The sequence below is a fragment of the Oncorhynchus masou genome, chromosome 28, assembly GCF_036934945.1.
Source record: "Oncorhynchus masou masou isolate Uvic2021 chromosome 28, UVic_Omas_1.1, whole genome shotgun sequence".
Lineage (NCBI taxonomy): Eukaryota > Metazoa > Chordata > Actinopteri > Salmoniformes > Salmonidae > Oncorhynchus > Oncorhynchus masou.
In genome coordinates, this window is record NC_088239.1 from 80,438,234 (window position 1) to 80,462,815 (window position 24,582).

Below are 24,582 nucleotides of genomic sequence, written 5' to 3' on the forward strand. Positions count from 1 at the left end.
AAGTTATACAATTTATAGGCAATGCTACCAAATACTAATTGAGTGTATGTAAACTTCTGACCCACTGGGAATGTGATGAATGAAACAAAAGCTGAAATAAATAATTCTCTCTACTATTATTCTGACATTTCACATTCTTAAAATAAGTTGGTGATACTAACTGACCTAAGACAGGGAATTTTTACTAGGATTAAATGTCAGGAATTGTGAAAAACTGAGTTTAAATGTATTTGGCTAAGGTGTATGTAAACTTCACGACTTCAACTGTATCTTTTTTATTTTATTTTTTACAGTACCCCAAACTGTGAGTACTGCAATGTGGCTTTGATTGAATTGAGCGTAGCTTTATTCATCTGGTCCAATCGGACTCACTGGTGTGTTTCTATGAGGTAGCCTAACTCACATTGATAAGACAACTTGGGATGAGAAGTGCTTCAGAAGGGTTCAATAGCAACTCCGTGGAATGGCATTGGTTGTTTAACAAAGACATTCTTAGAATAGAACTAAGTCCTGAAAAACAATAACAAATCTAGAGAAAAATGTAAATGATTAGGTCACCATAAGCTGGTAGAGAACTTCTTAGAAGAGGATGAGTTTTTTTACCAGGTATGTTGACTGAGAGCACATTCTCATTTACAGCAATGACCTGGGGAATAGTTACAGGGGAGACAACCTTTCGATAGGAATTTGAAAAGATACATCTTTCAAAACATTGCATGAAGCCTGTATCTCTTTCATGCATAGCCTCAGGAAGTTTAACATGTGAAGTCTGCAAGTGCCCCTACAAGGTGCTTAACTTGTAGCACATGGTTACGAGAACAAGGTTAATACCTAGCTCTGTGTGTTTACTGGGAAGCTGAAAGTTAAGAGCTGTTCCTAGTTTTGCCATTGCAGTAGGTTTGTTATATATGCGGCTGTCTTAGGCCGAACTCTGTTAGAATCAATATTTGCCAAGGTTTCATATAATTTATGTCATAGCAAAATATCCGCCGTAGTAAAGGGTAGGCCTAGGGTAGGACATATTCCCTACATATCAAGCAACTAAAACCCTTCTGTGCTCACACCTTATCTGGGCATGATGTTGTGGTATAATATGATCTAATGTAATAATCCAATGCTGCATTAGACTCTGTACTGTACCATACTATGCTTCTGTTGCCTAAAATAAGTGGTATTGCTTTATAGGCTGATGTCGTGGAACTGAAACCCAGAGGTGTTTCAGGGGCTCCAGATGGGCCACAGTAATGGAACAAAGCTCGCTACGTACGCTTCACTTAAAAACTTAAAGGCTCTTTGAGAAATGAGTCTAAGTGATGGCTAACCTAGCAGATGGCAGATTCCTTGCTGCAGAAGTGAAGAAAATAAAATGAGGGTTCTGCTTGGCAGTTGAACACCAGTGGTAGCTAGCATAATCGTCTGAATGTGACATATGAGACACAAGGCAGTAACCGGCTCAGTGAAATCTCATGAAAGGAGAATAGAGGACATATTGGTTTCAGTTAAAATACTTATTTCTTTGCCTCAGTGCCATCTTTTATGGGGTTTGAACCATTAACTCTGACTGAAACAATAGAACTTTGTCCAACTTCTTTTGATTGGCGTGAGCTTGACATCTTCCGTCTCTGCATGCGAGGCAACCTGTTCAGGAAGCTGCGTCTACTGTTCTGACCACAGTAGAACTGACTCCTGGCAGTAGTGATCAATGACGAAAGCCATAAGGGTGTCGAAAAACACATACACAAGTGAAGGAGACACCAGTCAGATTTCCTATTTCATGGTACATTGACTTCATTACGATCCCAACAAGGTTTGAAGGTGAATACTGTTTGTAGGTGAATACTACAAATTCCCCTATGCTTATCAATGACCACACTGTGGTTTTCCAATTCCATTCATTCAAGTGGAATGACAGCGTGGGGAAGGCAAGTCTCAGTCATTTAGGAAAGCGTCAATGGTGAAAAATCTGCATCATTGGCCACCATGTTGCCTAGCAACAGCAGGCAGCCGCCTGTGATAGTTTGACACTTCCTTCTCACCGGAGCCACCAATGCTCCCACAAGCCTACCATAAGATACTGATACACCATTGGATTTCCCTTTGGATATGCAATTTAAAGGGATGCTCCACACAAAATACAACATAACGTGTTTTGCTTCTTCTCCTGAGTGATTTAACCACAGATAGGGTCACTAATCATAGATTTTTATTTTAGTCAGTAAGTTGACTGAGAACACATTCTCATTTACAGCAGCAACCTGTGGAATCGTTACAGGGGAGGAGGGGGATGAATGAGCTAATTGGAAGCTGGGGATGATTAGGTGGCCATGACGGTGTGAGGGCCAGATTGGGAATTTAGCTTGGACACCGGGGTTAACACCCCTACAATTAGTGCCATGGGATCTTTAGTGACCACAGAGAGTCAGGACACCCGTTTTAACATCCCAGCCAAAAGACAGCACCATACACAGGACAATGTCCCCAATCAGTGCCATGTTTTTTAGACCAGAGGAAAGAGTGGCCCTCCAACACATTTACATTTACATTTAAGTCATTTAGCAGACGCTCTTATCCAGAGCGACTTACAAATTGGTGAATTCACCTTCTGACATCAGTGGAACAGCCACTTTACAATAGTGCATCTAAATCATTTAAGGGGGGGGGGTGAGAAGGATTGCTTTATCCTATCCTAGGTATTCCTTGAAGAGGTGGGGTTTCAGGTGTCTCCGGAAGGTGGTGATTGACTCCGCTGTCCTGGCGTCGTGAGGGAGTTTGTTCCACCATTGGGGGGCCAGAGCAGCGAACAGTTTTGACTGGGCTGAGCGGGAACTGTACTTCCTCAGTGGTAGGGAGGCGAGCAGGCCAGAGGTGGATGAACGCAGTGCCCTTGTTTGGGTGTAGGGCCTGATCAGAGCCTGGAGGTACTGCGGTGCCGTTCCCCTCACAGCTCCGTAGGCAAGCACCATGGTCTTGTAGCGGATGCGAGCTTCAACTGGAAGCCAGTGGAGAGAGCGGAGGAGCGGGGTGACGTGAGAGAACTTGGGAAGGTTGAACACCAGACGGGCTGCGGCGTTCTGGATGAGTTGTAGGGGTTTAATGGCACAGGCAGGGAGCCCAGCCAACAGCGAGTTGCAGTAATCCAGACGGGAGATGACAAGTGCCTGGATTAGGACCTGCGCCGCTTCCTGTGTGAGGCAGGGGCGTACTCTGCGGATGTTGTAGAGCATGAACCTACAGGAACGGGCCACCGCCTTGATGTTAGTTGAGAACGACAGGGTGTTGTCCAGGATCACGCCAAGGTTCTTAGCGCTCTGGGAGGAGGAAACAATGGAGTTGTCAACCGTGATGGCGAGATCATGGAACGGGCAGTCCTTCCCCGGGAGGAAGAGCAGCTCCGTCTTGCCGAGGTTCAGCTTGAGGTGGTGATCCGTCATCCACACTGATATGTCTGCCAGACATGCAGAGATGCGATCGCCACCTGGTCATCAGAAGGGGGAAAGGAGAAGATTAATTGTGTGTCGTCTGCATAGCAATGATAGGAGAGACCATGTGAGGTTATGACAGAGCCAAGTGACTTGGTGTATAGCGAGAATAGGAGAGGGCCTAGAACAGAGCCCTGGGGGACACCAGTGGTGAGAGCGCGTGGCGAGGAGACAGATTCTCGCCACGCCACCTGGTAGGAGCGACCTGTCAGGTAGGACGCAATCCAAGCGTGGGCCGCACCGGAGATGCCCAACTCGGAGAGGGTGGAGAGGAGGATCTGATGGTTCACAGTGTCGAAGGCAGCCGATAGGTCTAGAAGGATGAGAGCAGAGGAGAGAGAGTTAGCTTTAGCAGTGCGGAGCGCCTCCGTGATACAGAGAAGAGCAGTCTCAGTTGAATGACTAGTCTTGAAACCTGACTGATTTGGATCAAGAAGGTCATTCTGAGAGAGATAGCGGGAGAGCTGGCCAAGGACGGCACGTTCAAGAGTTTTGGAGAGAAAAGAAAGAAGGGATACTGGTCTGTAGTTGTTGACATCGGAGGGATCGAGTGTAGGTTTTTTCAGAAGGGGTGCAACTCTCGCTCTCTTGAAGACGGAAGGGACGTAGCCAGCGGTCAGGGATGAGTTGATGAGCGAGGTGAGGTAAGGGAGAAGGTCTCCGGAAATGGTCTGGAGAAGAGAGGAGGGGATAGGGTCAAGCGGGCAGGTTGTTGGGCGGCCGGCCGTCACAAGAAGCGAGATTTCATCTGGAGAGAGAGGGGAGAAAGAGGTCAGAGCACAGGGTAGGGCAGTGTGAGCAGAACCAGCGGTGTCGTTTGACTTAGCAAACGAGGATCGGATGTCGTCGACCTTCTTTTCAAAATGGTTGACGAAGTCATCTGCAGAGAGGGAGGAGGGGGAGGGGAGGAGGATTCAGAAGGGAGGAGAAGGTGGCAAAGAGCTTCCTAGGGTTAGAGGCAGATGCTTGGAATTTAGAGTGGAAGAAAGTGGCTTTAGCAGCAGAGACAGAGGAGGAAAATGTAGAGAGGAGGGAGTGAAAGGATGCCAGGTCCGCAGGGAGGCGAGTTTTCCTCCATTTCCGCTCGGCTGCCCGGAGCACTGTTCTGTGAGCTCGCAATGAGTCGTCGAGCCACGGAGCGGGAGGGGAGGACCGAGCCGGCCTGGAGGATAGGGGACATAGAGAGTCAAAGGATGCAGAAAGGGAAGAGAGGAGGGTTGAGGAGGCAGAATCAGGAGATAGGTTGGAGAAGGTATGAGCAGAGGGAAGAGATGATAGGATGGAAGAGGAGAGAGTAGCGGGGGAGAGAGAGCGAAGGTTGGGACGGCGCGATACCATCCGAGTAGGGGCAGTGTGGGAAGTGTTGGATGAGAGCGAGAGGGAAAAGGATACAAGGTAGTGGTCGGAGACTTGGAGGGGAGTTGCAATGAGGTTAGTGGAAGAACAGCATCTAGTAAAGATGAGGTCGAGCGTATTGCCTGCCTTGTGAGTAGGGGGAAGGTGAGAGGGTGAGGTCAAAAGAGGAGAGGAGTGGAAAGAAGGAGGCAGAGAGGAATGAGTCAAAGGTAGACGTGGGGAGGTTAAAGTCGCCCAGGACTGTGAGAGGTGAGCCGTCCTCAGGAAAGGAGCTTATCAAGGCATCAAGCTCATTGATGAACTCTCCGAGGGAACCTGGAGGGCGATAAATGATAAGGATGTTAAGCTTGAAAGGGCTGGTAACTGTGACAGCATGGAATTCAAAGGAGGCGATAGACAGATGGGTAAGGGGAGAGAGAGAGAATGACCACTTGGGAGAGATGAGGATCCCGGTGCCACCACCCCGCTGACCAGAAGCTCTCGGGGTGTGCGAGAACACGTGGGTGGACGAAGAGAGAGCAGTAGGAGTAGCAGTGTTGTCTGTGGTGATCCATGTTTCCGTCAGTGCCAAGAAGTCGAGGGACTGGAGGGAGGCATAGGCTGAGATGAACTCTGCCTTGTTGGCCGCAGATCGGCAGATCCAGAGACTACCGGAGACCTGGAACTCCACGTGGGTCGTGCGCGCTGGGACCACCAGATTAGGGTGGCCGCGGCCACGCGGTGTGGAGCGTTTGTATGGTCTGTGCAGAGAGGAGAGAACAGGGATAGATAGACACATAGTTGACAGGCTACAGAAGAGGCTACGCTAATGCAAAGGAGATTGGAATGACAAGTGGACTACACTTATCGAATGTTCAGAACGTTAAGCTTACGTAGCAAGAATCTTATTGACTAAAATGATTGAAATGATACAGTACTGCTGGAGTAGGCTAGCTGGCAGTGGCTACGTTGTTGACACTACACTAATCAAGTCGTTCCGTCGAGTGTAATAGTTTCTACAGTGCTGCTATTCGGGGGCTAGCTGGCTAGCTAGCAGTGTTGATTACGTAACGTTACGTTAAAAGAACGACAATAGCTGGCTAGCTAACCTAGAAAATCGCTCCAGACTACACAATTGTCTTAGATACAAAGACGGCTATGTAGCTAGCTAGCTACGATCAAACAAATCAAACCGTTGGACTGTAATGAAGTGAAATGAAAATGTGATACTACCTGTGGAGCGAGGCGGAATGTTGACCGGGTTGTTGAAGTTCAATTCGGAAGACGTTGGCTAGCTGTTGGCTAGCTAGCTAGCAGTGACTCCTACGTTAAGGACGACAAATAGTTGGCTAGCTAACCTCGGTAAATTAAGATAATCACTCTAAGTCTACACACTCTAAACTACACAATTACCTTGGATCCGAAGACAGCAAAGACAACTATGTAGCTAGCTAGCACTACACTAATCGAGTCGTTGAGTGTAATAGTTTCTACAGTGCTAGTGGACGTTAGCTAGCTGCTGTGCTAGTGGACGTTAGCTAGCTGCTGGGCAGAAAGCAGTGTAGACTACGTTAGGACGACGAAATACGATAATTACGCAATATCTTTGATACAAAGACGGCTATGTAGCTAGCTAAGAAGAAATTGCTAAGATTAGACAAATCAAACCGTTGTACTATAATGAAATGTAATGAAAAGTTATACTACCTGCGGACCGAAGTGTAGATGCGACCGCTCGCTCCAACCCGGAACCCGGAACCGCTCCAACCCAACACCACTTCCAGCAGCATCTGGTCTTCTATCCAGGGACTGAACAGGACCAACCCTACTTAGCTTCAGAGGCAAGCCAGCAGTGGAATGCAGGGTAGTATGCTGCTGGCAATAAATACAATGAACAAAAATAAATACACAACATGTAATGTGTTGGTCCCATGTTTCATGAGCTGAAATAAAAGATCCCAGAAATGTTCCATTCCATACATACAAAAAGCTTCTTTCTCAAACTTCCGTGCACACATTTGTTTACATCCCTGTTAGTAAGTATTTCTAATTTGCCAAGATAATCCATCCACTTGACAGGTGTGGCATATCAATAAGCTGATTAAACAGCCTGATAATTACACAGGTGCACCTTGTTCTGGGGACAATAAAAGGCCACTTTAAAATTAGCAGTTTTGTCTCACAACACAATGCCACAGATCTCTCAAGTTTTGGGGGAGCATGCAATTGGCATGCTGACTGCAGGAATGTCCACCAGAGTTGTTGCCAGAGAATTTAATGTTAATTTCTCTACCATTTGCCGCCTCCAGCGTCGTTTTAGAGAATTTGGCAGTACGTCCAACCGGCCTCACAACCGCAGACCATGTGTAACCACGCCAGCCCAGGACCTCCACATCAGTATTCTTCCTCTGCGGGATTGTCTGAGACCAGCCCACCGGACAGCTGATGAAACTGTGGGTTTTCAGAACTAAAGAATTTCTACACAAACTGTCAGAAACTGTCTCAGGGAAGCTCATCTGCATGCTCGCCGCCCACACCAGGGTCTAGACATGACTGCAATTCGCCCTCGTCGTAACCAATTTCTGTGGGCAATTGGTCTCCTTTGCACAGCCATTTAAGAGAAGTGGGACAACATTCCACAGGCCACCCTTACAAAAAAAGATTGCCGGTTTGAACTGCAGTCGACTGTAGTATTTTGGACACAGTAGTTGCAGAACAACTGCAAGTATACTGCACTCTAACTGGTCTAAGGCACTGCATCTCAGTGCAAGAAGCGACACTACAGTCCCTGGTTCGGTTCGAATCCAGGCTGTATCAAATCCGGCCGTGACTGTGAGTCCCATAGGGCCAATTGGCCCAGAGTCGTCCGGGTTTCGCCGGGGTAGACCGTCATTGTAAATAAGAATTTGTTCTTAACTGACTTGCCCAGTTAAAGAAAAGTTAAAGAAAAAAGGAAAATAATAACTGCAGTTACACTGCAAAATTACTGCAGTAAAAAAAACAAGTGTTATTTTGGATGCAGTATTTGCAGACGGTGCGTCCCGAACACATTTTGAAAATGCATTTTTGTCCCTGACAGTTTTATCATTGAAAAGTGACAAGGCAACAACGGTGTGCTTTCGAACCATGCGGGACGCCTACGAGTTTAGAGTGTTCATCAAGACTTACATTCTTTTTTTTGTTTGTTAAGTAATGCCCCCCCCCCCCCCCCCCCCCCACACACTTCGAAAACCAAATTTGCACCCTTGATTTGCATCATGCTGTAGTCATGCTGCACTCTGACTGCAATATTTTTTCTTAAAGGCACAATCAACAGCCTGATCAAGTCTATGCGAAGGAGATGTGAGATGTGTTGCTCTGCATGAGTCAAATGGTAGCAGGGCATAACACCCGCCACCTGCGGGTAGATTTAGGTATTGGCGGGTAAGAATGTATATTTCACCAGCCACTTTAGCGGGTGGTCAATTTGCAGGGCTCTACGGTGAGAGCATTACATTAGCGAATAAAAAGTCAAAAAGTCAACTATAAGCACATGTTCGAGCTAGGGTTAGAATCATGTTGTAGAAGCTGTTTCAAAGTCATTTTGTTTCATAGCTGCTAATAGTCATCTTATATCCCACCTCTCGCAGAAACACTGCATGGCAGCGGAGGTGTCGCAAGGAGTGAAAGTGCTGATATACTGTATTCATTTTTGGAGGCGCTGTGCACGGCATAAACGTTGGTATAATTTACTCAAAGGTCTACAAGTGCGACTTTGTCCTCGTGTATCTTGGCTATTTACATTTTTTTGTTCACAAACTTGGTTGTTTTTCAACATTAGTTTGAGTCTGCTACTTCAACTGATTGTGAAGTAAAGGTCCCATCTCTTACACACACACACCGACACGTGACAGAACTAGAGTGGCCCGTTACCACGGAAACGTCCCGCCCTTAAAGGGGCAGGAGAAAATGTTGTCTGATATATTGATTAAAAGACTCAGGTCACAAAAAATGAAATACAACTGAATATACCACATTACTTCTTACAAATACATTTATTTTAGAAACATTACAAAGCATGGTCATCCATTAATTTTTTTAAATGTTATGTCCCCAAAAATATTTTGTCTGTGAAAAAAATCTGAGTGGTTGATATATATTTTGAATCTACCTGCCACAGTGGCTGGTGGACCACAACATTAAATGGTAGTCACACCAGATACTGACTGGTTTTCTGACCCACACCCCAATTTTTTAAATATATTTTTAAAGGTATATGTGACCAACAGGTGCACATCTGTATTCCCAGTCATGTGAAATCCGTAGATTAGGGCCTAATGAATTTATTTCAATTGACTGATTTCCTTATAGGAACTGTAACTCGTAAAAATCTTAGAAATTGTTGCATGTTGTGTTTATATTTTTGTTGCTTTTTCACATTAACTTAACCATCTTTTCAAATTCCAAACAATGATCGGCCATCTTGTTTCTGCAATTCTGAGCAATGTCACTTGCTTCAAGTGAGTTTCCTGGAACATTTGTATTATCTAACTAACCTTAGGCTTGGAGCTCATAATCTTCTCAACAGAGGGGGAATTCACAGGGATTATGCCCACTCACAGTCACCACATGGTCGGCTCCATGGATGGATTATGATGGAATCTGGAGTACACAATGTCCTTTTTCACATTCAAGTCAGTACACATTACCACAACACCACACTGAATACTGACATCTACATTGTATATTAAGCTTTAATCCCAAATGGCACCCTATCCTTTTATAGTGCACTACTTTTGAGCAGAGCACTATGGCTCCTGGTAAAAGTAAGTACACTATATATAGGGAATAGAATGCCATTTGGGACAATTCCTCTTTAAAGCCGTGATGGCATTTTACTTACAATGTACTGTACCCACAAGTCATATGTATTAAAATGAATACTGGTACCCATCATGGTTAACAGATTATAGTTCAAATCAACTGTATGTTGTCTATGGCATTTTCCTATAAGGTGTTAACTGTGTATAACAACAGTTTCTGATGGGAATGGATACATTCCAATTGGCACCCTAATCACTATATAGTGCACTACTTTTGACCACCGCCAATAGGGCTCTGGTTCCATTCAAATGATTCCACAAAGACAGGGTCACATAACATGGAAAAAAAAATATTTATTTCAACCGAAGACATTTGGTAATCTACAAGCCAACACTGGATGTCAATTCATGAGGGATGGAATTGTACAAAAAAAAAAAAAATCAGATATGTAAAACAACAACAAAAAAATTAACATTACTGAGCAGAGTGAATTCCCTGATGTTGAAATTCATTTGTGGTGAGCATTGGCTGAGTAAATTCATGCGGACGTACCCTGGTCAATACCACTTTGGCCGACACTCGCATTGTATTGCAAACTTCATATTGTTCACACACACACACACACACACACACACACACTCACTCTCTTGTGCTTTTCAGTTGTCACAAAACACTGTATGACATTCTCATTTAGACTTAGTATTTGGGAAAACTTCTCTCTCTCTCTCCCCCCCCCTCCCTCCCCAAGTCCAGTACATTTCTAATAATGGTGAATAAATATTACCACAATTATTTATCACAAGTGAATTTTTTTGGGGGGGTTGAACATTCCAATCAATCTGAAAGAAACTAGAGTACAAAAAAGTTACAAAAGACAAACAATAAATTAGAATACCTCAGGTAGGTTGTGGCACACAAGGAATATGGTATATACAAGCAAAGCACTTGAGGGAAGGACCGACAACAATCAGTGTGATACTTTTATCAGATGAGTTCGAGGCCCAGTGACTCTTCTTTCCTCATCAATACTGGTATTAGTTTTAATCCAAATAAGTGAACCAAACCCCTATTTCATTATTTACATTTTCAACCATGACAAGAGGCATCAATTGAAAACAAATTATTAATTTGATAAATTAAAGGACTTTTTGAAGACTTAATTTTTGATTTTGAATATGTTCTACAGCTTGTTAAAATTCTTAAAATATCCTACCCGAATCCATAAACTACACCCTATCCTACCCATAGACTACCCCCTATTCTACCTAAATCCATAAACTACACCCTAGCCTACCCTAACCCACAGAGACTACACCCTAGCCTACGCTAACCCATAGAGATTACACCCTAGCCTACCCTAACCCATAGAGACTACACCCTAGCCTACCCTAACCCATAGAGACTACACCCTAGCCTACCCTAACCCATAGAGACTACACCCTAGCCTACGCTAACCCATAGAGACTACACCCTAGCCTACCCTAACCCATAGAGATTACACCCTAGCCTACGCTAACCCATAGAGACTACACCCTAGCCTACCCTAACCCATAGAGATCACACCCTAGCCTACCCTAACCCATAGAGACTACACCCTAGCCTACGCTAACCCATAGAGATTACACCCTAGCCTATGCTAAACCACAGAGACTACATCCTATTCTACCCTAACCCATACAAACTACACTCTAGCCTACCCTAACCCATAGAGATTACACCCTATCCTACCCCAAACCATAGACTACACCATATATCCTACCCCAACCCATAGACTACACCATATATCCTACCCCAAACCATAGACTACACCCTATATTAGACCACACCATATCCTACCCCAAACCATAGACTACACCCTATTTTAGACCACACCATATCCTACCCCAAACCATAGACTACACCCTATATTAGGCCACACTATATCCTACCCCAAACCATTTACAACACCAGTGCAATATCATACACGCGTCATGTTTAAAATAATGGAAAATATGCCTCTGAACCTGAACAAAATGTCTTGGAGCTAAACAGTAGGATGTCAACCTGTGTGTCAATGGTAATCATACTGTCCTTTGTTTTGCACAAACATTGGAGTTGTCTAGGCATCTTCAATGACCCCAAGTCATTTCATAGACAAAAGATAACATTTGCTTTGATAAGTTATTCTTTACTCTTAGAATGTGCATGAGTTCATGAACTCGGCCACATGGTCAAGCTTTTACAGACTACTTTGAGTTTGGGTTCGCCTCGATGCCAGATTGCAACATTGAATGCTTTATAGATTCTGTTACCCACACCAGTACCTAGTCCTTAACCACCAGTAGCTAGTCCTGTAGCTAGTTCACCAGTAGCCAGCACTGTACCACCAGTAGCCAGCACTGTACCACCAGTAGCCAGCACTGTACCACCAGTAGCCAGCACTGTACCACCAGTAGCCAGCACTGTACCAACCGGTAGCCAGCACTGTACCACCAGTAGCCAGCACTGTACCACCAGTAGCCAGAACTGTACCACCAGTAGCCAGAACTGTACCACCAGTAGCCAGAACTGTACCACCAGTAGCCAGAACTGTACCACCAGTAGCCAGAACTGTACCACATAGCTATAGCTCTTCACATTTTACTGCACAGCATATACTCATATAGCCCAGGCTTATTGAAATCAAGTTTACCAAAACATTTACAGTAGAATGTCGAGTGAAATGCCAGTTCATGCCATTTCAACATCAGTTATTGTTCTATTGAACAATTATCATGAAAATAAAGACAAGGAATGGGAACTGGAACGATGTAAACAACAGCGAAGTAACAATCACATTTCCTATTGGAGTGGAATTCACTTGAGGCAGTCAAAAAAAAAAACTAAAAAAAATACTTCTTGTCAGGAGAAAAACTATAATTCCATATGCTCTACAGACATTTTGGCACCCAAGGGCCATAGCAAGCCACTTTTCACAAACGTGGTCACCCACCATTCTGACCGCCAAACCAGACAAAAATATATATAAAAAGAAATATGTTAATAATAAAAATAAAACAAAAATCTACATTTTGTACTTGTAGGTTCCAGACCTTTAAACACTGAATTGACAAAACCCCACAGCCCCCCCCCCCCACCCCAAAAAAAAACTCACATCAAAAAATAATAATTTGAAGAGAAGAAGCGTGTTACACTTTGAACTTGTAGAGATGAGGATCATGCTTTTTGCGTCTGGCTTAAGTTGGAAGGGTGAGGTACACTAAAACTGAAGCGCTGCTGTCCTTTTGACTGTCGTCCTCCGTGGGAGATGGGCGGATGGACAGACAGGCAGAGGGGGGGGAGCAGCCTCATTCCAATGGCGTGACAAAAACTGTCCATGTATTTGTGGCGCGAGGAGAGTTGAGAGGGCTGAGGCGGAGAGGGGGGGTCGATAGTGGGCTCATTGGGAGGAGCAAAGAGGACAGAGAGCGGAAGGACAGGAGGCGAACATCATCCCCTAGTCCAATATTGGGGAGGGAGGATGAGGGACGCAGTCACTGAAGGCAGACATGGAGACCAGGATGAAAAACATCAACATGAAGGAACCTAGAGGGAAGACAAACAGGCAAGGTTTAAACAACTGTCTGAAACCAAACAGTCTTCAGATAAGTTAAATGACCATCTTTGAAGACATATTCCTAAAATACAGGCCACATCTCCCATACATGGCACATTACCAGAGTACATGACAAACATTGACATTCATTTAGACCAAATATGACAATTTTATTTTAAATAAGACAACAAAAAAATATTGTTTTAATATTTTTCACTCCTTCAGCTATTCAAAGCAGAGTCAATGTTACAGTCTCTGAGCTCTTACCGTGAAGCTGCCCCTCCATGTTATCCTGCTTTTGTGTCCACCAGTTGCAGCTGCACGTTCACAGGCATGGTCTCTCCGCCGTATCCACCTTTTGACTGCATTTGGTTTTGAATGGAGTTCACCTGTGGAGGAAATAAACAGCATGTTAAAGACAAGATGATGGACAACTACTAACCTTGTTGAAGCAATACCCACATGTATCTATTAACCTGCTAACCTTGTTGAAGCAATACCCACATGTATCTATTAACCTGCTAACCTTGTTGAAGCAATACCCACATGTATCTATTAACCTGCTAACCTTGTTGAAGCAATACCCACATGTATCTATTAACCTGCTAACCTTGTTGAAGCAATGTATCTATTAACCTGCTAACCTTGTTGAAGCAGTACCCACATGTATCTATTAACCTGCTAACCTTGTTGAAGCAATACCCACATGTATCTATTAACCTGCTAACCTTGTTGAAGCAGTACCCACATGTATCTATTAACCTGCTAACCTTGTTGAAGCAGTACCCACATGTATCTATTAACCTGCTAACCTTGTTGAAGCAATACCCACATGTATCTATTAATCTGCTAACCTTGTTGAAGCAATACCCACATGTATCTATTAACCTGCTAACCTTGTTGAAGCAATACCCACATGTATCTACTAACCTGCTAACCTTGTTGAAGCAATGTATCTATTAACCTGCTAACCTTGTTGAAGCAATACCCACATGTATCTACTAACCTGCTAACCTTGTTGAAGCAATGTATCTATTAACCTGCTAACCTTGTTGAAGCAATGTATCTATTAACCTGCTAACCTTGTTGAAGCAATACCCACATGTATCTATTAACCTGCTAACCTTGTTGAAGCAATACCCACATGTATCTACTAACCTGCTAACCTTGTTGAAGCAATGTATCTATTAACCTGCTAACCTTGTTGAAGCAATACCCACATGTATCTACTAACCTGCTAACCTTGTTGAAGCAATGTATCTATTAACCTGCTAACCTTGTTGAAGCAATACCCACATGTATCTATTAACCTGCTAACCTTGTTGAAGCAATGTATCTATTAACCTGCTAACCTTGTTGAAGCAATACCCACATGTATCTATTAACCTGCTAACCTTGTTGAAGCAATGTATCTATTAACCTGCTAACCTTGTTGAAGCAATACCCACATGTATCTATTAACCTGCTAACCTTGTTGAAGCAATGTATCTATTAACCTGCTAACCTTGTTGAAGCAATACCCACATGTATCTATTAACCTGCTAACCTTGTTGAAGCAATGTATCTATTAACCTGCTAACCTTGTTGAAGCAATACCCACATGTATCTATTAACCTGCTAACCTTGTTGAAGCAATGTATCTATTAACCTGCTAACCTTGTTGAAGCAATACCCACATGTATCTATTAACCTGCTAACCTTGTTGAAGCAATGTATCTATTAACCTGCTAACCTTGTTGAAGCAATACCCACATGTATCTATTAACCTGCTAACCTTGTTGAAGCAATACCCACATGTATCTATTAACCTGCTAACCTTGTTGAAGCAATACCCACATGTATCTATTAACCTGCTAACCTTGTTGAAGCAATACCCACATTTATCTATTAACCTGCTAACCCGAACATTTAAATTACATTGTCATCTAGCAGACACTCCCATCCAGAGCGACCCACAGGAGCAACCAGGGTCAAGCACACTGCCAAAGGGCACAAGGACAGTTCCCCCACCCAGTCGAATCGGGGACTCGAACCAGCGACCTCTCAGCCTCCGGCCCAAGCTCCCAAACCTCTAGTTTGTGTGCATGTGTGGCACTATTTACATGTGTATATGTGTGTGTCTGTGCACACAAGCGCTTGCTTGGCATCAGCCTCAGGCAAAAAGGCATTGGATGTAACAACGTTCCTTTTTAGCATCAGTTTAAACTATTTTTTTGTTTTGTTTATTTAGACTTAATTTTTTGGTTTTCAATCTTTGAACATCATTCCCAGCAACTTCACTCCCACATCCCGACCCTCAGTTTCCCTCAACACACCAAGTATTCAGACCCTTTCCTGAGACTTGAAATTGACCTCTGGTGAATCCTGTTTCCGTTGATCATCATTGAGATGTTTCTACAACTTGATTGGTGTCCACCTGTGGTAAATTCAATTGATTGGACATGATTTGGAAAGGCACACCACACAGTTGACAGGGCATGTCAGAGCAAAAACCAAGCCATGAGGTCGAGGGAATTGTCCATAGAGCTCAGAGACAGGATTGTGTAGATGAACAGATCTGGGGAAGGGTACTAAAAAATGTCTGGAGCATTGAAGGTCCCCAAGAACACAGTGGTCTCTATAATTCTTAAATGGAAGAAGTTTGGAACCACCAATACTCTTCCTAGAGCTGGCCGCCCCAGCCAAACTGAGCAATTAGGGGAGAAGGACCTTGGGTCAGGGAGGTGACCAAGAACTGGTGACTCTGACGGACCTCCAGAGTTCCTCTGTGGAGATGGGAGAACCTTCCAGAAGGACAACCATCTCTGCAGCACTCCACCAATCAGGCCTTTATGGTAGAGTGGCCAGACGGAAGCCACTCCTCAGTAAAAGGCACATGACAGCCCGCTTGGAGTTTGCCAAAAGGCACCTAATGGATCCTCAGATCATGAGAAACAAGATCCTCTGGTCTGATGAAACCAAGATTGAACTCTCTGGCCTGAATGCCAAATGTCACATCTGGAGGAAACCTGGCACCATCCCTACCATGAAGCATGGTGGTGGCAGCTTCATGCTGTGGGGATGGTTTTCAGTGGCAGGGACTGAATCGTCAGGATTGTTTGAAATATGTACGAAGCAAAGTACAGAGAGATCCTTGATGAAAACCTGCTCAAGAGCGCTCAGGACCTCAAACTGTGGCAAAGGGTTACCTTCCAACAGGACAACAACAACCCTAAGCACACAGCCAAGACAATGTAGGAGTGGCTTCGGGACAAGTCTCTGAATGTCCTTGAGTAGCCCAGCCAGAGCCCGGACTTGAACCTGATCGAACATCTTTGGAGAGACCTGAAAATAGCTGTGTAGTGACACTCCCCATCCAACCTGACAAGAGCTTGAGAGGATTTGCAGAGAGGAATGGGAGAAACTCACCAAATACAGATGTGCCAAGGTTGCAGCACCATACCCAAGAAGACTCCAGGCGGGAATCGCTGCCAAAAGTGCTTCAAAAAGTGTCTGAATACCTAAGTAAATGTGATGTTTTTTATTTAAAAAAAATACATTTGCAAACATTTCTAAAAACGTGTTTTTGCTATGTCATTATTGGGTATTGTGTGTAGATTGATAAAGGGGGGGGGGGGACAATGTGGAAAAGGTCCAAAATGCACTGTACTTCCATAAATTTTTTCATCTGGTACCGGGGGACCTGCAGATGACTTGTGAGGCCTGTAGGTGTCCGAGAGCAAAACAACCGACATGTTCAACAGTTCCACCTTTCCAGAGGGGTCATATGAGCGGGTAGCCCAAACTTCTCGGACGCTACAGACCGAAGTTGGCACATCGGCTGTACTGACTTCAGACGAGTCCCAAGACACTTGTGTACAGCACAATGGAGAACACCATTTGTGAGAGTCTCATCTTTCCATAGATGGGTCATAATAGTTTAATCTTTAAATCACAACGAATAGTCTTTAAATCATAATGTAGTCAATCATAATGAATAGTATATAAATGAATAGTTTTTTAAAATCATCGTAGTGTCTTTAAATCCTAATAAATAGTCTTTATATAATAATGTATAGGTCTATACTTATCCCATCTTGGTGGCTAATGATTGACATCCCATCACATTCCCATTACGCATTGCTTCCTCTGCACGGCTTCCATTGCTTCCTCTTACCGAGTTCATGCCACTGAAGATGTCTCCCGATCCCACGTGGGATGTGTGGACAAAATTAGTGGGCTCCCCGATCATACTCCTGTCGATGCGCCTCCGCCGCTTCTACAAGAGGGGGAGGAAAAGGATACATTCACCATCCCTCTTTTTCTAACCCAAGTTCCATTTGGGAATTGTTTTTAATTCTATGACAAGGATAAGAGTTTCAGTTTACCATTACGTTTAATGTCAAATCTATTTCCTATGTTAAGCTTCCAAGGGGTTTTGTGCATCAGTGAAGCAAGCAACAGAATCTATCGCTATGTACACACGCCTGAGCTGTATGGAATACGAGCCAGTGGGTGAATCCTTCCTCTCCCAGTAAAAAGGAATTTGCCCTCTCTCTCAGTGCTGGTGCCTCTGATGTATTTAATGTAAACATACATTTTTTCCACTCTGACAACCAAAATAAACTTGACTCTTCAGCGAAGGATAATGAACTGTGCTTGTAATGAATTGTCAGAGCGAGTCAGCTAGCAGGCGTCACAGCATGCACAATATAGGCCTATTCTGTCAACTTTAGCAGTGTGTGATTAGATGGCATTGCTCGTGGTGTTCTGACTTGTTCCATAGTTGATGAAGGTTGTAACCTATGCCGTGAGGCCCCTTAGTACACATTGTAACACCATTGTAACACATCAACAGTTCCAGAAAAGCTGTTGTCCTTCCCTTCACGTCATACGGCTGTAAAGAATAAGTAACTAAAATCGGTAACTACTTGAACGCCACACATCCAGTTGCTATGACAACTGCTTTCTGATAACCGAGGTGCTGTGAGGTCTGCCATTTTCCTCAGTCTACACACACACGTCACTGGTCACAGAGACAAATACCATGTCATGGTAGCATCACACACACACACACACACAGGACCATCTTCAAAGCCATCGTCAAAGACTGATTCCACTATAGTGGTGAATAAAATTCAGACAAACATGCTTGTGAATGTCCAAGTAATGTCCATGTAAACCACCGTTTCAATCACACCTTTTCCTCAGAGTGCGGTAAGCCATGAAAAACACCCTTAGCCCCATCGTCAATAAAGGATTTATGATAAACGGCCAAATCCCTTTCGTGGGATACAATAGTGCTGCGTGAGTCCTAGGTCTGCAGCTGTGATTGCTCCTTCACTTGCAAATCTCACTCAGCGAGCTAGAGTACTGGTCTAGGGGTGAGGGGGTCACTGGCAGGTCTGTTTACACTGCGCACCAGTGTTTTACTACAGGGAAGCCTCGTTACACTGCGCTCCAGTGTTTCACTACAGGGAAGCCTCGTTACACTGCGCTCCAGTGTTTTACTACAGGGAAGCCTCGTTACACTGCGCTCCAGTGTTTTACTACAGGGAAGCCTCGTTACACTGCGCTCCAGTGTTTTACTACAGGGAAGCCTCGTTACACTGCGCTCCAGTGTTTTACTACAGGGAAGCCTCGTTACACTGCGCTCCAGTGTTTTACTACAGGAAGCCTCGTTACACTGCGCTCCAGTGTTTTACTACAGGGAAGCCTCGTTACACTGCGCTCCAGTGTTTTACTACAGGGAAGCCTCGTTACACTGCGCTCCAGTGTTTTACTACAGGGAAGCCTCTTTACACTGCGCTCCAGTGTTTCACTACAGGGAAGCCTCGTTACACTGCGCTCCAGTGTTTTACTACAGGGAAGCCTCGTTACACTGCGCTCCAGTGTTTTACTACAGGGAAGAGCTGGAATTCCAGACTGAGCACAATGACAGGAAATCCTTCCGTTTCCCTCCCAGACATTCCCCAAATCTGCGTTGCAGAATATTAGCATCGTTGAGTACTTCAAAGCGGCTCACTGAGATTACACTGACATTCCAAAAATGGAGAAATGAGCTCAAAGCTGACACGAAAAACATACTTGTGCATTGTTGTTGCCATGCAAAATGCCCTTGATCTTGGGTTTAACTGGAGAGGGAAGCCGAGTTGGTTCTCAGGGAAAAGGTAGGCCGAGTTGGTTCTCAGGGAAAAGGTAGGCCGAGTTGGTTCTCAGGGAAAAGGTAGGCCGAGTTGGTTCTCAGGGAAAAGGTAGGCCGAGTTGGTTCTCAGGGAAAAGGTAGGCCGAGTTGGTTCTCAGGGAAAAGGTAGGCCGAGTTGGTTCTCAGGGAAAAGGTAGGCCGAGTTGGTTCTCAGGGAAAAGGTAGGCTATACTCCATACTATGACAAAAATTGCTTGATTGGCCAACATCTCTAGACTATACACTACTAGGAGACAAACTGTAGCCTACATTTGAACCCAAACATATGGGACATCCATGCTTCATGGGTATCAATCCCCCACCTGCGTATAATATGTATTTTCAAAGAACATCAGAGGTTTACAGCAAAATAGCATGCTGCATCCATTATCCCCCAAAACAATATAGCCTCAACATATTTCCTGGGGTTGGCCTATTAACCTTTCTGCAGCGCATGGCTTTGAAATGAAGGATAAATTAAATGCACTGACATTTAAGGTATCGTCTGTTTACTGGCTGTGTCCCTTAAATGACAACCTATTTGAAATGTACTACTTTTGGGCCCATAGGCTCTGGTCAAAAGTAGTGCACTATATAGGGAATGGGGTGCCATTTTGGGACACAGCCTATGAAAATGTACTGACGGTTCCCCACCAAGTGCTTTGATGTGCTTTCAACCCCAAATGGTTTTAGCTTAATAGCATACAACGGTGAAGTCCAGAAAAACTAATATCTTCCTATTAGCGAGTTCTAATCCCCTAACAGCTAGACCAGTTGCTCCATCATCGACGCCAGCAAAAGCCTGTCAAATGTTTTGCTGACCCCCAGATAAACAAACCAACGTTTCTGGTCACAACTCAGGAAACTAACACAATCCACGAGTGGTTCCCGACCCAACATAGAAGTATGCTATGGACTCTACCTCAGGCTAACCGTTTCTCAGGCTAATGTTTGCAACCCAGGAAACACTTTCTGTCATAGAGGAAGTACACCACATGACCAAACGTATGTGGATACCTGCTCGTCGAACATCTCATTCCAAAATCATGGGCATTAATATGGAGTTGGTTCCCCCTTTGCTACTATAACAGCCTCCACTCTTCTGGGAAGGCTTTCCACTAGATGTTGGAACATTGCTGTGGGGACTTGCTTCCATTGAGCCGCAAAAGCATTAGTGAGGTTGGGCACTGATTTTGGGCGATTAGGCCTGGCTCACAGTTGTGTCAAGAAGCAGTGCGATTTCGGAGGACGCACGGCTCTCGACCTTCGCCTCTCCCGAGTCCGTACGGGAGTTGCAGCGATGGGACAAGACTAACTACCAATTAGATACCACAGGGTCAGGGCTCTGTGCAGGCCAGTCAAGTTCTTCCACACCGATCTCAACAAACAAGTTCTGTATGGGACTTTGCTTTGTGCACAGGGGGCATTGTCATGCTGAAACAGGAAAGGGCTTTCTCCAAACTGTTGCCACAAAGTGGGAAGCACAGAATCGTCTAGAATGTCATTGTATGCTGTAGCATTAAGATTTCCCTTCACTGGAACTAAGGGGCCTAGCCTGAAGCATGAAAAACAGCCCCAGAACATTATTCCTCCTCCACCAAACTTTACAGTTTGCACCATGCATTCAGACCGGTAGTGTTCTCCTGGTTTCCACCAAACCCAGATTCGGCCGCCAGACTGCCAGATGGGGAAGCGTGATTCATCACGCCAGAGAACGAGTTTTCACTGCTCCAGAGTCCAATGGTGGCGAGCTTTACACCACTCCAACTGACGTTTGGCATCGCGCATGGTGATCTCAGGCTTGTGTGCACATGCTCAGCCATTACATGACGCTCCAGACAAACAGTTACTGTGCTGACGTTGCTTTCAGTTCCGTTTGGAACTCGGTAGTGAGTGTTGCAACCGAGGAGAGTTAATTTAGATTTTTACGCACTGTGCGCTTCAGCACTCGGCGGTGCCGTTCTGTGAACTTGTGTGGCCTACCACATCACGGCCGAGCTGTTGTTTCTCCTAGACGTTTCCACTTCACAACATCAGCACTTACAGTGTACCGGGGAAGCTCTAGCAGGGCAGGAATTTGACGAACTGACTTTTTTGGAAAGGTGGCATCCTATGACAGTGCCACGTTGAAAGTCACTGAGCTCTTCAGTAAGGCCATTCTCCTGCCAATTTTTGTCTGTGGAGATTGTGTGGCTGTGTACTCGATTTTATACACCTGTCAGCAACAAGTGTGGCTGAAATAGACAAATTCACTCATTTGAAGGGGTGTCCACATACACTATATATACACATACAAACATATCAGTAATACACTGTTACTGGGACTGACTGTGCCGTTGGGCATGTTGGCTTCAAGCATGGTGGAAAGAGTCTGCAGGGCATGGCTGGAGCAGTGCTGTGTGGCTTTCCTGCCTTGTCAGTGAAACTCACCCTAACGAGATTCCAATGGCTCATTAGTGAGATTTCCATGGGTTTCCAAGCGCCGGGAATCAACCTCCGTTAGCAGTTTGAGAGCCTGTCAGTTTAACAGTACTGCCGAGCCGGTTGAGGAGAGGGTCAAAACGGAGTACTAAGTGTATAATTGAGGCCTGGTGTCGGGACAAGCCAGGGCGGCTCCCCTCCTGCTCTACTTTCACAGGCAACACTTTCATACTTATTCATAGATTTAAAAAAATCTAATCTAATGTAGTCTGAAGGAGCATTTTTATGAAAAAAAAAAGCTCTAGAAGTGTGTATGTATGGGAAAGAGAGAGCGTGAGAGTCAGACAGAGAAAGAGCGAGTCAGACAGGGAAAGAGAGAGAACGTGAGAGTCAGACAGAGAAAGAGAGAGAGCGAGTCAGACAGGGAAAGAGAGAGAGCGTGAGAGTCAGACAGAAAGAGAGAGAGCGAGTCAGACAGGGAAAGAGAGCGAGCGTGAGAGTCAGACAGAGAAAGAGAGAGAGAGAAAGACACAGACAGCCAGAGAGACAGCCAGAGAGACTGACTCAGAGTGCTAGTGAGATCATCTATAGATCAACAGTAATAACAAAGACTAGCCCCTACATGTCAGATGTCAGCAGCACTACCAGGAATATCATTTCTCTCATTTGAGAGTTCACAAGAGTTTTACGGTTCAAGACCATAAAGGCTGAGCAGTTGATGCATTGTTGTTTCAAGCCACATGAAATGCATTTGACTGATAACATTGAGGTGAGATACAATTAGGAGAGTATAAACAAAACTATAGACCCAGTGTACATTATGACTCATTTAATAAATATGGTTTAATAGTTTTGCAGTTTGTGAGCACAGGAAATAAAAAGTTTGAAGCGTCTGTGTCAAATGGCAATCTGTTAGCCTAGCGACGGAACACTATCTGTTGCTAGGGAGGTGTCCTAACGTTCTCATCGTGATCATGACATCATGGACCTCTTGAGTACGTTTCCATGGTATTAAGTGGGTTACTGAATGACATGTTAATGTAATTATATCTGGCCGGCGAAACAATGAGGTGCTTAATTTCCGCTCCAGTGTTTTCACTCACAGAAGGGCTTAAGATGGTCCTGAAAAAGATGAAAGCTACAAGTTACAGTGTTCCTCAGGATCTAAACCTAATCTCAAGAAACCTTTGAAAATAATAAGGTTCAAATAGGTTAGTTTTCCCGTAATATAGGCTATGACATAACCAAATGAGCTTTGTCTATTTATCTCAAATAGTATTTCAGATGACAAAAACAGTAATTCATCTTTCCAGGTTTATTTTGCCCAGTTCATCCAACACTATGAGCCAGACTGTCTGGTGTGGCTTGCATGTTCAGGACTTCCGTTCAGCATGACCTCTGTGCTCATTAAACACAATATTGAGCATGATGGAACCGGGCAGCAGCATCTGGTGGGTGGCCTCAGGTCAGAATTAGCCATAGTAAACGGTGATCTAGATGCCAATTATGTCAAATCCAGGGTACTAACCGCAATTCTCCCCATTTGATTATCTTGAAGTCCAACATAGTTCTAATTAAACCACAACATTATGAGGCTCCGACTACTGGTTTGTATCCTGATTTAGTTCGACATATCTTTACTTCTAGCTGGTTTGTATCCCGATTTAGTTCTACATAGCTTTCATTTTAGCCAAAGGTTTGAGGCAGTGGCGGCCATCCCTCCACTAGGGGAGCTACTGGCTTTTGTTCCAGCCCTGCTCTAACCCATCTGACTAATTAGCAGCGGTCCATCAGGACCTGAATCAGTTAGAGCAAAGCTTGCAGACCCAGTAGTTCTCTAGGAGGGTTGGCCAGACATCAAAAATATTCCTAATTGTAGATGGGCCAGGTAGACCTAGAGTTTTGTAGGATTTTTAGAGTACCTTGTCTTAGACTGGTCAACTTCACTAGTCCTCCACTCCTTGTTGGAGTGGCTAAATTACCCTGGGAAACGCTCCCTTGGATAGGCTTTTTAACAGAACCCATGATAACTAACGCAACTTAGATCCTATGACGAGCTCTACCCACTCACCAAATACAAAAAAATACTTTGCAGCACAGAACGCTAATAGCCTTGCCTATAATACCCAGGATATAGTTAGTGCCTTCAGAAAGTACTCCTACCCCTAACTTATTCCACAATTTGTTGTCCAATTTGTAAGTCGCTCTGGATAAGAGCGTCTGCTAAATGACTTAAATGTAAATGTAAATGTTGTGTTACAGCCTGAATTCAATTTATTAAATGTATATATATTTTAAAAATCACTCATCTAAACACAATACCCCATAAAGACAAAGTGAAACATGTTTTTTTTGAATTTTTTGCAAATGTATTAAAAAAGAAAAACAGAAATATCTTCAAGTATTCACAACCCTGAGTCAATACATGTTAGAATCACCTTTGGCAGCGATTACAGCTATGAGTCTTTCTGGGTAAGTCTAAGAGCTTTGCACACCTGTATTGTACAACATTCTTCATGCTCTGTCAAGTTGGATGTTGATCATTGCTAGACAGCCATAGATTATCAAGCCGATTTAATTTAAAACTAGGCCACTCAGGAATAAGGCTGTTGCGGTGACCGTATTACTGCCACACCGGCGGTCAAATTCCACATGACCACGGTAATTAGGCTTCTCCAAGCTCTGATGCTGATCATTAGTAGCCTACCAAACTTGCTAACTGCCTGGTACTCAGCGCTCTATTGTCCCTCTAATCACTCTGACATCAATGCAAATGTAATGAAAATCTAATAAAACACTTCATGAGA

The 24,582-nt window shown here is 44.3% G+C and overlaps 1 protein-coding gene across 1 annotated transcript in view; it reads right to left on the bottom strand.

Annotated features, from left to right (window-relative positions):
- Positions 1 to 9,950: 9,950 nt before the first annotated feature.
- Positions 9,951 to 24,582, bottom strand: part of cdc42se2 (CDC42 small effector 2) — a 76,277-nt gene continuing 61,645 nt past the window's right edge. The window contains exons 3-5 of the mRNA XM_064943558.1: positions 17,348 to 17,449; positions 13,459 to 13,580; positions 9,951 to 13,181 (exon numbers count right to left, since the gene is read on the bottom strand). Of these exons, the coding sequence (XP_064799630.1) occupies positions 13,479 to 13,580; positions 17,348 to 17,449 (204 nt within the window). The 3' untranslated portion in view covers positions 9,951 to 13,181; positions 13,459 to 13,478. The remainder of the gene's footprint in view (positions 13,182 to 13,458; positions 13,581 to 17,347; positions 17,450 to 24,582) is intronic.